Raw genomic sequence first — 14,352 nt, 5'->3', positions numbered from 1 at the left:
CCTTCAGCTGCTCTAACTTTTGCAAAGAGCTGAACTGGCTGCCAGTTAGCTAAAGGTTCAGGAGGTAAAGGAGTGGGGGAAGAGAAGGAGGCACAAAGCCACATTCATCTCCTCACCTCAGTTAGGTGCTGCCTGAACACAGACTGACTGGACCAGAGGACCAAGCCCGACTTGTCTAATTCCATTGAAAATTGCATTTCCGGAGAAACCTGAAACCTGAACTAGCGGACAAAAAATTAAGATGAGAGCCCATGAGCCCATGTTCATTAAAGCAATGGAAAGCTATGCACATTGGATAGGGTTCGAATAGAGCAAATCCATCTCAATATCCTCACTGGGAATATTTAATGAGGCCAGTTTTTTCACACAAAAAATACACATTTTTCATACCGTAAAACAGAAGATTTCAAGGAGTAACATGGCATTTCACTAACACAAGAAGAGCATCAATCAAAGTAATATAAGGTGCTAAGTACGTTTACAGAAACAAAACCATTCCTCTGACTATGTAGCTCATTGGAGCTTTTCTTTGGCAAATGCCAACAACCTAGCAGAACTTGGATAAAAATTATTCAAAAATTGCAAAAAATTTTTAAAAAAATAGCGACCAAAATTGTCTGTTGGAACTCATCCTGCAGAGAAGCATTTCCTCAGTTGAGTTCATCCTGCAGCAACAATTTAGCTGCTTATATTCTCCTGTATTTGTCATGGGCATTGTGTATTTCACAACAAAGGGTTAATGTATTTAACATTGCTGGAGAAAATACTGCATTGATTTCATTGTTATGTTTATTAGTAATATTAAGCTCTGTTCCTTCGGGGAGGGTTTTCTTTACCCGTACTCCCCAAAGAATTTATATTGCTTCCTCTTTGCGAGCGAGAATGAAGTACATCCCAGAGAAATCAGAGCTGTCATCAATGAAATTATCATCCCTGAAGAGAATCTCAAACTCCTGAATGATGAAGCCAGTTTCACTGAGGACTTCCCTCAGAAATTCCTCTCTCAGGACCAAACACGAGAACCTTTTGGGGCCAACCATGAAGAAACTGCAGCCCAAATCTCCACTCAGCACCAAGTGCCCTCCTGGCTTTAACAGGGAGCTGATGTTCTTCAGAGCATTGCGGTAAGTGTTCAGATCTTTGCAAGCAGCTTCCAAGCACAGTGATGAGATCAGACAGTCAGCTGGAGGCAAGATGATTGGATCCATGGGGTTGCTTTTGTGGACATCACATTTTAGAACCTGTTTGATGGTTTTCCTTAATTTTGTCTCTTTCTCAGTCTTCTTCTCCCTACAGAGATATACACATATACAATACAAGATGAACTCCCAAGGGTTATCTGCAATTTCAGTGTCTTTCTATGATATAGATGTGAATATTAGGAGGAAAACATTGTTTGCTAGAATCATGTCTATTTGTAGGACCTTGTGTTAACTATCTTTAGTTCCTTCTTCTCTGGGTCAGTTTTAAGACATGCCAGAAAGCCACCACATTTTGCTCAGAACTCATCCCAGTTTGCTAACAGGGTCATGAACTCTGGCTACTTTTTCAGGGGACCCCCGATTAAATTGTGATTTTGTAAGAAAATATGCAAACAGGTGAATTTACTTCAACAACACTTTACCAGTTGATAACTGTCTCCAAGGTCTCTAATACTGAGAACCACAGGGGATCCTATACAGATTCTATCATGACTAAAAACCACATTCCCCCAGGTTTCTATTTTCTCCCCAGAAATTCTGCCTGTATTCACCACTGATTATATTGCTGATCAGCATAAGTAGATGTTGCTTCATAGACAAACTAAGCAATACACAAGGGATTTAGGCAATCTGCTTTTTCCAGCCCCGGTACCTGTTTCCCTCTAGCTCACACACGTATTCCACCACTGGAGTCCAGTCAAACGCTCCTGGCTCATTCTTCAGCCATTTCTCCAGTTCCCAGTGGTTCCGGTCTGTATAGTCTGAAGCAATGATCTCCTTAAAGGACTCGCAGGCAGAGAGGAGCTGGTAGATAGTGGGGCCACTGCCAATATCAATCAGGGTGTCCCCTTTCACCCCACCTGGTTCAGAATACAGAATTCTTGGAGCTCATTGCATCTTAACCAGACTAAATGCAACTTCATCTCAATTAAGCTTAGTTGATTGAGTTTTAATACATCTAGAGCTAAATCTTGCTTCCATTGAAGACAATGGCCAAACGCCTAGTGACTTCAGCGTTACCAAGCTTTGGCTGCAAGTCCTCAATGCTTCTTGACATGGAAATTAACATCAGATACTCTCCTGCATATCTAAACTAACCCAGGCAGCAGTATAGAAGACGACAATGTTGACGCTGCCCGGAAGATGTATACGGAATGAGTGCTCTTTTTGTAGCTGTAAGAATACTATTGTACATCAGGCGGAGCTATTCACAGTAATGATTATTTACTCGGCTGTTACAGGGCTTCACACCATGGACCTGATTCACCACTGACCGTCACCTTGTGTCGTCACATAAACTCCTCCTCTGCAATGTATAAATGAATTGATACAGAGCAAAGATGAACATCTATGTTTCCAATTAGCAGGTGTTAGTAATTTTCTTCTGTTTAGACTCCTGCATTCAGTCCCTTTCCATGGTGGATTGATACCGTAGTATGTGCTTTTTGTCGCACTTACATTTTTGTTCAGTTTTAGTTTCTCTGTCATGCAAGATGCTCTAATTCTATTACCAGTCCCCTGAGCCATGCAATACCAAACTTAGAAGTTACTTTTTACTTAAGGACAATCCCCAGGCTTACATGATGTGTCTATGGGGTTACAGTATTTGTTAGAAATAGAAAATGTACAATGCGATGCATTATAGCTGACATTTGCAATCCAACAGCTTTGTAAACAGTATTAAAATTTGCATCACATCTACTTCCTAATAAGGGATGCAAGCAAGTATATTCAATAATTTTACTGCAGGGGTGATTTTGAACACATTTAGAGCTATTGATAAAAGACCTCATTTCCACTCCCAGGAGAAGGCTAAAGGGAAATTTGCTATATAATAATTAATAATAACTAACTTTTCTGTCTAGTGCTTTACATTTATACAGCTCCAAGCGCTTTGGAACAGAACACTCATGTCATTATCCCTCTTTTACAAATGAGGCACAGAGAGGTGATGTGACTTGCCCGGGGTCAAAGGAAAGGTCAATGGCAGGCTTGAGAACAGAACTCAGGTGTCCTGAGTGTTAGTCCAAGGCTGTACTGCATAGAAGCTTGCAGAAAGGGGAGGATGGGAAAAGCTTTCTGATAATCTGTGGTACTTGCAAAGGCTGAACAATAATATTTAGCCTATTTAATGGGCTTTTTATCTAGAAACGCTAGCTGAAGGGTCCTCAGCCCCCCTGTGCAGCAAGGTGAGACTTGATGAACTGCCATAGCATGTTTGTTGCACATCGGCTAGGGGTGACTGTGGAAACCAAATAACTAATGCATATTACAGGATACTTCACCACAACCCAGGCCAAAGGGAGGCATGATAATAACTTGGTTTCTGATGTCACAGACAGGGATAGATGAGCAGGGATGAGTCCCAAATCCCACCTACAGGCCATACCTGAAGTGAAGGTTTTACAGTATTGTTTCAGGATGAAGATAAGAAAGTCATCTCTCCAGGTGTCTTCCCCAAACTTAAAATATTCCAGGAAGGCCTTTGGGTCAAATTCTGCCTGGTAAACATCGCCTCCGGTGAACTCAGTCATGATGCTCCCTCTGAATCTGCACATACAATGCGTTGCTTTTCCCTAGGATTCCTGTGCACAGCCAGCTGCTCCTGATCATTCAGAATCTGAACTCGGCCTTTTAACTCTTTCCAGCAGCTTTGTAAACAGTATTGAAAAATTGCATCACTCTGCCTTTTAACGCTTTCTTGGGCCTGAAACCTGAGAGCAACCGTGAACCGCAGCCCAATGGTGTTTACCTTTAGACGTACTACTTTCTGTTCTTTTATACCTTTTTAATCCCATTTCCTTTCCACACCTACTGAGCAAGTTACAGGGCCCTAAAGGAATCCCAAGCTGCAGCAGGTACAGCGTTCTGTGAATAGGTCATGTCGCCATGCCGGCCTCACCCCTTCCAGAGCTCACAAATTGTGTTCGTGGGCAGTGGGAGGGTCCTGAGATTAGGTGAGGGTCTGTCACCAACTTCAATGCTCAAGTCTATGGGTGAAGAGAGAAAGGAGAATCATGAAAAGATCAACTTCAGAAGCACATAGACTATCATAACTCATGCTGCAGCATTAATATGACTCAACCCCTCATTGACATATGTCAGAAACTCTGCAAGGTGTCTTCACTAAACTGGTGTAAGCAGCAGGGATTGTGACAGTGTGAGATATCTACTGAATGAACAACATGTTCATGGACTAAAAAATTCTGCTGGATCTCAGGCAGAGCAATCTCTAGTAAGGACCTTCATTGGAGGATTGCTGAGCTGCAGGTTTGGCCCTGATTTACAGTTGCCCGGGACCTGTATATATTGCATAGAAGATCTATGTGGAATGAGTTCTCTGTTTGTGAAAGTAAGAATACTCTCATACATCAGGCAAAGGTGTCCTCTGTAGAGATTATTTACTAGGACCTGATTCACCACTGACCATCTTGTGTCCTCATATACACTCTTCCTCTGCAATATATAAAATAATTAATGCAGAGCAAAGACTTATGTTACCAGCGATTTCCTCCTGTCTAGTCTCCTGATTTCAGTCCTGTTTCATTCAGGATTCATACTCCAGCATGTACTTTTTATTGCATCTATATTTCTTTTTATTGTTTTCATATTGCAAGATGTTCTAACCAGTCCCCTAAACCATGCAATCCCACATTACAAGTTACTGTACTTAAGGGCAATACTTAGGATTGCACTCTGTGTCTATGGGGCTGCAGTAATTGGGAATAATAAATAATAAAAAACACATGATGCCATACAGCTGGCATTTGTATTGCAATGGCTTAACGCACAGCATTAAAAATTGCAGCACTCTACCTTTTAAGGCTTTCATAGCCCCGCAAGCTGAGATCAGCTGGGGAATTCAGCCCTACTGTCTTTAACTATAGATGTACAGCTTGTTATTGTTTTAAACCTCCTTTTTATCCCATTTGCTTTGTTCAAATCCAGGGCTGGTTACAGGTCCCTAAAGGAATCCAAGCTGCAGCTGATACAGAGTTCTGTGACCAGTTAGCAGCACTATGCCAGCCTTACCCCTTCCAGAGCTCACCAGCAGATACATGCACAGGGGGAGGGTTCTGAGATTAGGCTAGGTTTGTGTCACAGACTTCAGTGTTCTAGTGTGGGGGGAAAGGAAGAGAAAAAGGAAAGTCACGTACAAATCAACTTCAGTAGTTTGTGACCTCTCATACACCATCCTGCAGCATTCGTGTGGAGAAACCCATTGTTGACATATGTCTGCAAGGTGTCTTCACTAAACTGGTGTAAGCAGTAGGGATTGTGACACTACATGTAAAATGTATACAGAATGAGCAACCTGTTCATGGACTAAAGAATCTCACTGGATCTCAGGCAGAGCTGTCTTGGGTAAGGATCTTCATGAGGGTATTGCTGAGCTGCACATTTGGACCCAATTTACAGTTTCTCTGGACCTGAGTAGACACCTCATGGAAGATATCTACAGCATGAGTACTCTCTTTGCAGAAGTAAGAATATTCTTGTACATCAGGCAAAGGTGTCCTCAATATAGATTAGTTACTCGGGCTCCACACCAGGGACCTGTACCTTGTGTCATTGTATAAACTCTTCCTCTGCAATATATAAAGTAATTAATACAGAGCAAAGACAGACATGAATGTTTCCAATTAGCAAGTGTCATTTTCTCCTCTCTAGTCTTCTGCATTCAGTCCCATTTCATTCAGCATTCATCCCCCAGCACGTACTTTGTATTGCATTTATATACCTATTCAGTTTTAGTTTTTCCGTAATTGTAAGATGCTCTAATTCCATGACCAGTCCCCTGAGCCCTGCAATTCCCAGTTACAAGTTACTGTACTTAAGAACAATCTATAGGGTTACACAATGGCTGAGTCTACAGAGGGATAAAAAACCTGCAGCTGACTCAGGCTTGCGGGACTAAGGTTTTGGGGCTGAAAAATCTCTGTGTAAATGCTCAGACTTAGCTTGGCGCCCAAGATCTGGAGCCATGCAAAGGAGAAGGGTCCCAAAGCCCAGGGTTCAGCTCAAGCCCAAATGTCTACCCAGTGATTTTTAGCCCTGCAGCCCATGCTCTGCAAGCCTGAGTCAGCTGAGGTAAGCCAGCCACAACTGTGACATATGTCTTTTATCCCTGTGTAGACATGCCCTATGTGTCCATGGGGTTGCAGTAATTATTAGTAATAAAAAATACAATGTGATGCAACATAGATGGCATTTGTAATCGAAAAGCTTTGTAAACCAGTGTTAAAAATTGCATCACTCTGTTTTTTAACACTTTTATATCCCTGCAAGCAGCTACGGAAAGCAGCCCTACCATATTTACTCTCAGACATAAAGCTTGCTGGTGTTTAAAACCTTCTTTTAAATCCCATCTCCTTATCACAACCACAGGGCAGGTTGCAGGTCCCGAAAGGAATCCCAAGCTGCACCTGATACAGATTTGTGTGAATTGTTATTAGTGCCCGGCCAGCCTTTGGACCTGATTTACAGTTTCCCTGCACCTGTGTAGACACTGAATGGAAGATACGTATGGAACAAGTACTCTTTTTACAGAAGTATGCCTACTACTGTACATCAGGCAGAGGTGTCCTCAATAACGATTATTTACTAGGATGTTACAGAGCTTCACACCACAGACCAGATTCAGCCCTGACCTTCACCTTGTGGCACCATATAAAGTCTTCCTCTGCAATGTATCAATTAATTGAGACAGAGCCGACATATATTAATGTTTCCAATTCGCACGTATTAGTTATTTTCTTCTGTCTAGCCTCCTACATTCAGTCCCTTTCCATTGAGGATTCATACCTCATGAGGTACTTTTTATTGCACTTACATTTCAATTCAGTTTTAGTTTCCATAATGCACGATGCTCTAATTCCATGAACTAGTCCCCTGAGCCATGCAATCCTCTGTAACATGTTACTGTATTTAACAACAATCCTTAGGTTTACACTGTGTGTTTATGGGCTTGCAGCAAATGTTAGTAATAAAAAATACACAGTGATGCAATATAGCTGGCATTTGCCCTCCGAAACCTTTGTAAACAGTATTAATTGCATCACTCTGCCTTTGAATGCGTTTGTATCCCTGCAAGATGAGTGTAGCTGTGGAACTCAGCCCCTACCGTCTTTAACTTTAGATATGCATCTTGCTGTTTAAAACCTTTTCTTTAAAAGCCTGTTTGCTTTTCCCAGCCACAGGGCTGGTTACAGGTCCCTAAGGGAATCGCAAGCTGAAGCTGATACAGAGTTCTGTGACCAGTTAATAGCACTCTGCCAGCCCCAGCCCTTCCAGAGCTGACAAGCAGCTACATGCACAGGGGAAGGGTTCTCCAATTAGTCCAGAGTCCTGTTACAGACTGAGGTGCTCTAAGTGTGTGGGCGAAGAGAGAAAGTCACATACAGATCAACTTCAGCAGCTTGTGAACTCTCATGCACCGTGCTGCAGCATTAGTGTGAATCAACCCATTGTTGACATGTCAGAAACTCTCCAAGGTGTCTTCTCTAAGTTGTGTTAGCAGTAGGGATTGTGACAGTGTCGGACACTGCGTGTAAGATATATACTGAATGAGAGTCCTGTTCATGGACTAAAGAATCTCATTGGATCTCAGGCAGAGCTGTCTCTGGTAAGGATCTTCACGAGGGTATTGGGGAGCTGCACATTTGGACTCGATTTACAGTTGCTCTGCACCTGTGTAGACACTGCAAGCACGAGTATACGGAACAAGTACTCAGCATGCATCAGGCAGAGGAGTCCTCAATAAAGATTATTAACAGGGCTTCACCCCATGGACCAGATTCACCATTGACCTTCACCTTATGACCTCATATAAACTGTTCCTCTGCAATATGTAAAGCAATTGATACAGAGGAAAGACAAATATTAATGTTTCCAGTTACCAGGTGTTAGTGATTTTCTCCTGTCTAGTCTCCTACATTCAGTCCTTTCATTCAGGATTAATACCCCAGGAGGTACTTTTTATTGCACTTATATTGCTATTCATTTTTAATGTTTCCATAATGCAAGACGCTCTAATTCCATTACTAGTCCCCAGAGCCTGCCATCTTCTCTTACAAATTATTGTCCTTAAAGACAATCCCCAGGATTACACGATGTGTCTATGGGGTTGAAGTAATTGTTAGTAATAAAAAATACAAGGTGATGCAATAGAGCTGGCATTTGCAATCCAATAGGTTTGTAAACAGTGTTAAAAATTGCATCATTCAGCTTTTTAACGCTTTCATGTGCCTGCAAACTGTGATCAACTGTGGAACTCAGCCCTATAGTCTTTACCTTTAGGCATACATCTTGCTATTATTTTAAACCTTCATTTTAATCCCGTTTGCTTTTCACAACTACTGGGCAGGTAACAGGTCCCCAAAGGAATCCCATGTTGCAACTGGTACAGAATTAGAGAATGTAGACATTTAATACTTTGTACGGATCCTCGGAGTATGTGGCAAGGACGTGGTCACAGAGCACAAAGTCAGGCTTTAGAGATTTTTATTAAAATAAAGGAAAGAGTTATCATAGCCCCAAACCACAGAGCCGCAAAGAAATAGCACAGTTCTATAGACCCTGGTGGAATCATCCCTTTACAAAAGCTACTTAAACTAGCATACTCAAACCCTTCCTTGGGGACCTGGTAGTGGGAGACAGATTACATAATAAAGTAAGCTTGCAGGCTAGCCGCATAGGCTACATATCTCTGTTCCTTTGGGGGGGGGGGGGTTCCTTTACCCATACTCCCTAAAGGATTTATATTATTTTCTCCTTTGAGCGAGAATGAAGAACATCCCAGAGAAATCAGAGCTGTCATCTATGAAATTATCATCCCTCCAGAGAACCTCAAACTCCTGAATGATGAAGCCAGTTTCACTGAGGACTTCCCTCAGAAATTCCTCTCTCAGGACCAAACACGAGAACCTTTTGGGGCCAACCACGTAGAAACTGCAGGCCAAAGCTCCACTCAGCACCAAGTGCCCTCCTGGCTTTAACAGGGAGCTGATGTTCTTCAGAGCAAGTTGATAAGTGTTCAGATCTTTGCAAGCAGCTTCCAAGCACAGTGATGAGATCAGGCAGTCAGCTGGAGGCAGGATGATTGGATGCATGGGGTTGCTTTTGTGGACATCACATTTTAGAACCTGTTTGATGGTTTTCCTTAACTTCATCTCTTTCTCAGCCTCCTTTCCCCTAGAGAGACATACACATATACAATACAAGATGAACTCCAAATGGTTATCTGCAATTTCAGTATCTTTGTATGACATAGGTGTGAGTATTAGAAGGAAAACATAATTTGCTAGAGTGATGTCTGTTTGTAGGACCTTGTGTTAACTTTGTCTTTAGTCCCCTTTCCCCTGGGTCAGGTTTTCAGATATGCTGGAATTCCCAGAAATATTAAGTCCTTGCCACCACATTGTGCTCAGAACTCAACCTACTTTTGCTAACAGAGTCATGAACTCTGGCTACTTTTTCAGTGGACTCCTCCCTCCCTCCCCCCACGCGTCCACTGTCTGAATTTAGGATTTTTTAAACATCTGCAACCAGGTGAATTTACATCAGCCACATTTCCCTCTGCATTTCATACTGGAAAAATGCCAACACCAGTTGATAGCTCTCTCCAAGGTCTCGGATGCTGAGACCTCCTGGGGACTCTATACAGACTCCTACCACATTCTGCCTGCTCTTTATTTTCTCCCCCAAATTTCTTCCTACATTCACCATTGATTATGTTGCAGCTTCCAGCTGATCAGTATAAGTAGATGATGCTGCATAGACAAACTAAGCAATACACAAGGGATTTAGGCAATCTGCTTTTTCCAGCCCCGGTACCTGTTTCCCTCTAGCTCACACATGTATTCCACCACTGGAGTCCAGTCAAACGCTCCTGGCTCATTCTTCAGCCATTTCTCCAGTTCCCGGCGGTTCCGGTCTGTATAGTCTGAAGCAATGATCTCCTTAAAGGACTCGCAGGCAGAGAGGAACTGGTAGATAGTGGGGCCACTGCCAATATCAATCAGGGTGTCCCCTTTCACCCCACCTGGTTCAGAATACAGAATTCTTGGAGCTCATTGCATCTTAACCAGACTAAATGCAACTTCATCTCAATTAAGCTTAGTTGATTGAGTTTTAATACATCTAGAGCTAAATCTTGCTTCCATTGAAGACAATGGCCAAACGCCTAGTGACTTCAGCGTTACCAAGCTTTGGCTGCAAGTCCTCAATGCTTCTGGACATGGAAATTAACATCAGATACTCTCCTGCATATCTAAACTAACCCAGGCAGCAGTATAGAAGACGACAATGTTGACGCTGCCCGGAAGATGTATACGGAATGAGTGCTCTTTTTGTAGCTGTAAGAATACTATTGTACATCAGGCGGAGCTATTCACAGTAATGATTATTTACTCGGCTGTTACAGGGCTTCACACCATGGACCTGATTCACCACTGACCGTCACCTTGTGTCGTCACATAAACTCCTCCTCTGCAATGTATAAATGAATTGATACAGAGCAAAGACGAACATTTATGTTTCCAATTAGCAGGTGTTAGTAATTTTCTTCTGTCTAGACTCCTACATTCAGTCCCTTTCATGATGGATTGATACCGTAGTATGTGCTTTTTGTCGCACTTACATTTTTGTTCAGCTTTAGTGTTTCCAAAATGCAAGATGCTCTAATTCCATTACCAGCCCCCTGAGCCATGCAATTCCCCCCTACAAGTTACCGTATTTAAGGACAGTCCCCAGGATTATACCATGTGTCTATGGGGTTGCAGTAATTGTTAGTAATAGAAAAAATACAGTATGATGCAGTATAGCTGGCTCTTGGAATCAAACAGCTTTGTAAACAGAATTGAAATTTGCATCACATCAACTTCTTAAAAAGGGATGCAACCAAATATATTCAATAATTTAACTGCAGGGGTGATTTTGAACACATTTAGAGCTATTGATAAAAGACCTCATTTCCACTCCCAGGAGAAGGCTAAGGGGAAATTTGCTATATAATAATTAATAATAACTAACTTTTCTGTCTAGTGCTTTACATTTATACAGCTCCAAGCGCTTTGGACCAGAACACTCATGTCATTATCCCTCTTTTACAAATGAGGCACAGAGAGGTGATGTGACTTGCCCGGGGTCAAAGGGAAGGTCAATGGCAGGCGTGAGAACAGAACTCAGGTGTCCTGAGTGTCAGTCCAAGGCCGTACTGCATGGATGCTTGCAGAAAGGGGAGGATGGGAAAAGCTTTTTGATAATCTGTGGTACTTGCAAAGGCTGAACAATAACATTTAGCCTATCTAATGGGCTTTTTATCTAGAAACGCTAGCTGAAGGGTCCTCAGCCCCCCTGTGCAGCAAGGTGAGACTTGATGAACTGCCATAGCATGTTTGTTGCACATCAGCTAGGAGTGACTATGGAAACCAAATAACTAATGCATATTACAGGATACTTCATCACAACCCAGGCCAAAAGGAGGCATGATAATAACCTGGTTACTCATAGAATCATAGAGTTAGAAGGGATCACAAGGGTCATCTAGTCCAACCCCCTGCCAAGATTACTCCTCGAGAAATTCTGCACCACTGCGCAGGTGCAGAATTCATATTGTTCACATATTTCTTTGCTCCCTCACAGAAAAATGGGGAAGCAAAGAAATCTGGCAGCCAGGGCATATCTGGTTGAATGCCTGGAGCAGCTGGCAGAGACTTAAATCACGTTGGGTTGAGGGGGCTGGGGTATGGATGCTTGGATGCATGGGAAGATGTTAATCACCGCCAAGGGTATGGGCATGCATGGGAATAAGGGAGAGAGACTCTGTCCCTCTCACAGGCATGGAGGGGTAGGGCTTTGTTTTGTTTAGATTTAGCTGTGAGGCAGGCTCTGTCCCCTGAGGCAGAGCAGAAATACAGCAGCCTGCCTGTGTAGTTGTTAATGTTCCTATTATTAGTTAATTGTTCCCATTCTTAGTCAATTCTCCCAGGAGCATAAAATAGGTATAAAAGTTTTAAGGATCCTTTACATTGCCAGAGTGGTGTAAAGAAGCCTTATTATAAATGACAGTCAGCTAGGGAGATCTATGTGCTTTCTCCCTTTTTCCTGTGTCACAATGGGGTTAGATTACAGCTCAGGAGCAATTTTATTTACCCATTTTTTTAAAAAAAAAAAAAGAATTTTTAAGGGCAAATAAAACATTTGTCAAGCAGTCAAAAAAATGTCAGGACAGTTAGAACCAAGCATTTCCCAAAGTAGCCAGCCAGGATTATAACTGGAATGGAGGGTACTGTTTACCAAGTATTTGTAACTTAACTTTCATGTATTTAGGAAATGCTGAATAGTTATTGTGACTTTTTTTTCTGTATTATAGTTTAAATAAATTACTAAAGTAATTGAAACTGGTGTAATTACACTGCATTATTTTGAAAAATAAAATATACAGAATTTTTAATTTTTTTGGCACAGAATTCCCCCAGAAGTACGAGATGCATGATTTGTTGTGTCTAAACCATTGAAGGCAGATAGCTATCCAGCCTCCTTTTGAAAACCACCAGTGAAGGACCTTCTACAACCTCCCCAGGCAGTCTGTTCCATTGCCCTACTGTTCTGAAGTTTTCCTGAGATTTAATCTAAATCTGCTATGCTGTAGTTTGAACCCATTGCCTCTGGTTCTGCCCTCTGTGGCATGTCACAGACAAGGATAGACAAGCCAGGGATAAATCCCTAATCCCACCAAGAGGCCATACCTGAAGTGAAGGTTTTACAATAATGTTTCAGGGCAAAGTTCAGATATTCTTCTCCCCAGGTGCCTTCCCCAAATTTATAATGTCCGAGATAGGCCTTTGGATCAAACTCTGCCTGGTAGTCATCTCCTCCGGTGAACTCAGCCATGGTGCTCACTCAAAGTCTGCACAGACAATGTGCTGGTTTTCCCTGGGTCTCCTGCCCACAGTAGTGCATGTCACTAGGGACAGCTCATCTGACCTCTGTCTTTTAACACTTTCATGTCCCTGCAAGAAGAGTGCCGCTGTGGAACTCAGCCCCTACACTCTTTAACGTTAGATGTACAACTTGCTGTTGCTTAAACTTTTCTTTCTTAATCCCATTTGTTTTTCACAACTCCAGGGCAGATTACAGGTCCCGAAAGGAATCCCAAGCTGGAAGCTGATATAAAGTTCTGTGAATAGTTAATAGCATTATGCCAGCCTCTCCCCTTCCAGAGGGCACAAGTTGATACCTGCACAGTGAGAGGGTTTGGGGATCAACGTCAGCAGCACTAGACTCTCATACACCATGCTGCAGCATGAATATGAATCAACCCCTCACTGACATATGTCAGGGACTCTGCAAGGTGTCTTCACTAAACTGGTGTAAGCAGTAGGGATTGTTACAGTATGAGACTGCATGGAAGATATGTAGAAAATGAACATCCTGTTCATGGACAAAAGAATCATTGGATCTCGGGCCTGGGCTGTCTTTGGTAAGGATCTTCATGAGGGTATTGCTGAGCTGCACATCTAGACCTGATTTACAATTTACAGTTGCCCTGTACTTGTGTCTTTATATCCTAGATGGCTTTGAAAATAACAGGCTAAATATATATTGAACAAAAACATGGTAGGGGACACGGACAATGTCTCTCAGGAAACCATCCTGCTCAGCTCCTTAGGGTTTCACTAGATGAGAGTTTACATGTATCGCTTTGTCATTATTTATGATTGACTTATGATATTATAGCAGTGCCTACGAACCAATGGAGAATCGGGTCCCATTGTGCTAGGTGCTGTATAGAAACAGCATAATACACAGTCCCTGCCCTCAAAGATCTTACAATCTAATATCATTGATACAGCAACAAATACAGAACAATGACAAATAATTCAGTGTTTTCAATTAGCAAGTTTTCTGGAAGTGTAATTCTTCTGCATAAAGTCCATTCTTATTCAGGACCAACTCCTCAGTACCCCAGAACATACTTTTTATTGGACTTATAGTTTTAATCAATGTATATATGCAAAATACACTAATCCCATTACCAGTCCCCTGAGCCACCCAATCCCATTTACAAATGACTGTGAATAAGGACAGTGCCTAGGATTACAGCATGTCTGAGCAGAGAGTGATTGGTGGTAATAGACCAATACAA

The 14,352-nt window shown here is 42.2% G+C and overlaps 1 protein-coding gene and 1 pseudogene across 1 annotated transcript; both read right to left on the bottom strand.

Moving 5' to 3' along the window:
• Positions 1 to 322: 322 nt before the first annotated feature.
• LOC125625408 (nicotinamide N-methyltransferase-like) lies at positions 323 to 3,760 on the bottom strand. The gene is made up of 3 exons (XM_048827439.2): positions 3,592 to 3,760; positions 1,855 to 2,062; positions 323 to 1,290 (listed from the first exon to the last, which is right to left on the bottom strand). The coding sequence occupies exons 1-3, from the start codon at positions 3,758 to 3,760 to the stop codon at positions 855 to 857; spliced, it is 813 nt and encodes a 270-aa protein (XP_048683396.1). The 3' UTR covers positions 323 to 854.
• A 4,976-nt stretch (positions 3,761 to 8,736) lies between these two features.
• On the bottom strand, positions 8,737 to 13,166 carry LOC125625308 (nicotinamide N-methyltransferase-like; annotated as a pseudogene).
• Positions 13,167 to 14,352: the final 1,186 nt, after the last annotated feature.

This window comes from Caretta caretta, chromosome 22 (genome assembly GCF_965140235.1).
Source record: "Caretta caretta isolate rCarCar2 chromosome 22, rCarCar1.hap1, whole genome shotgun sequence".
Lineage (NCBI taxonomy): Eukaryota > Metazoa > Chordata > Testudines > Cheloniidae > Caretta > Caretta caretta.
This window is presented reverse-complemented; position numbering and strand designations above follow the sequence as displayed.

Coding starts and splice junctions, on each gene's coding strand:
- LOC125625408 (XM_048827439.2), bottom strand. CDS start 3,760: ATGTGCAGATTCAGAGGGAGCATCATGACTGAGTTCACCGGAGGCGAT. Junction 2,063..3,591: donor CTGTAAAACCTTCACTTCAG/GTATGGCCTGTA, acceptor ATTCTGAACCAG/GTGGGGTGAAAGGGGACACC. Junction 1,291..1,854: donor TGTGAGCTAGAGGGAAACAG/GTACCGGGGCTG, acceptor ATATCTCTGTAG/GGAGAAGAAGACTGAGAAAG.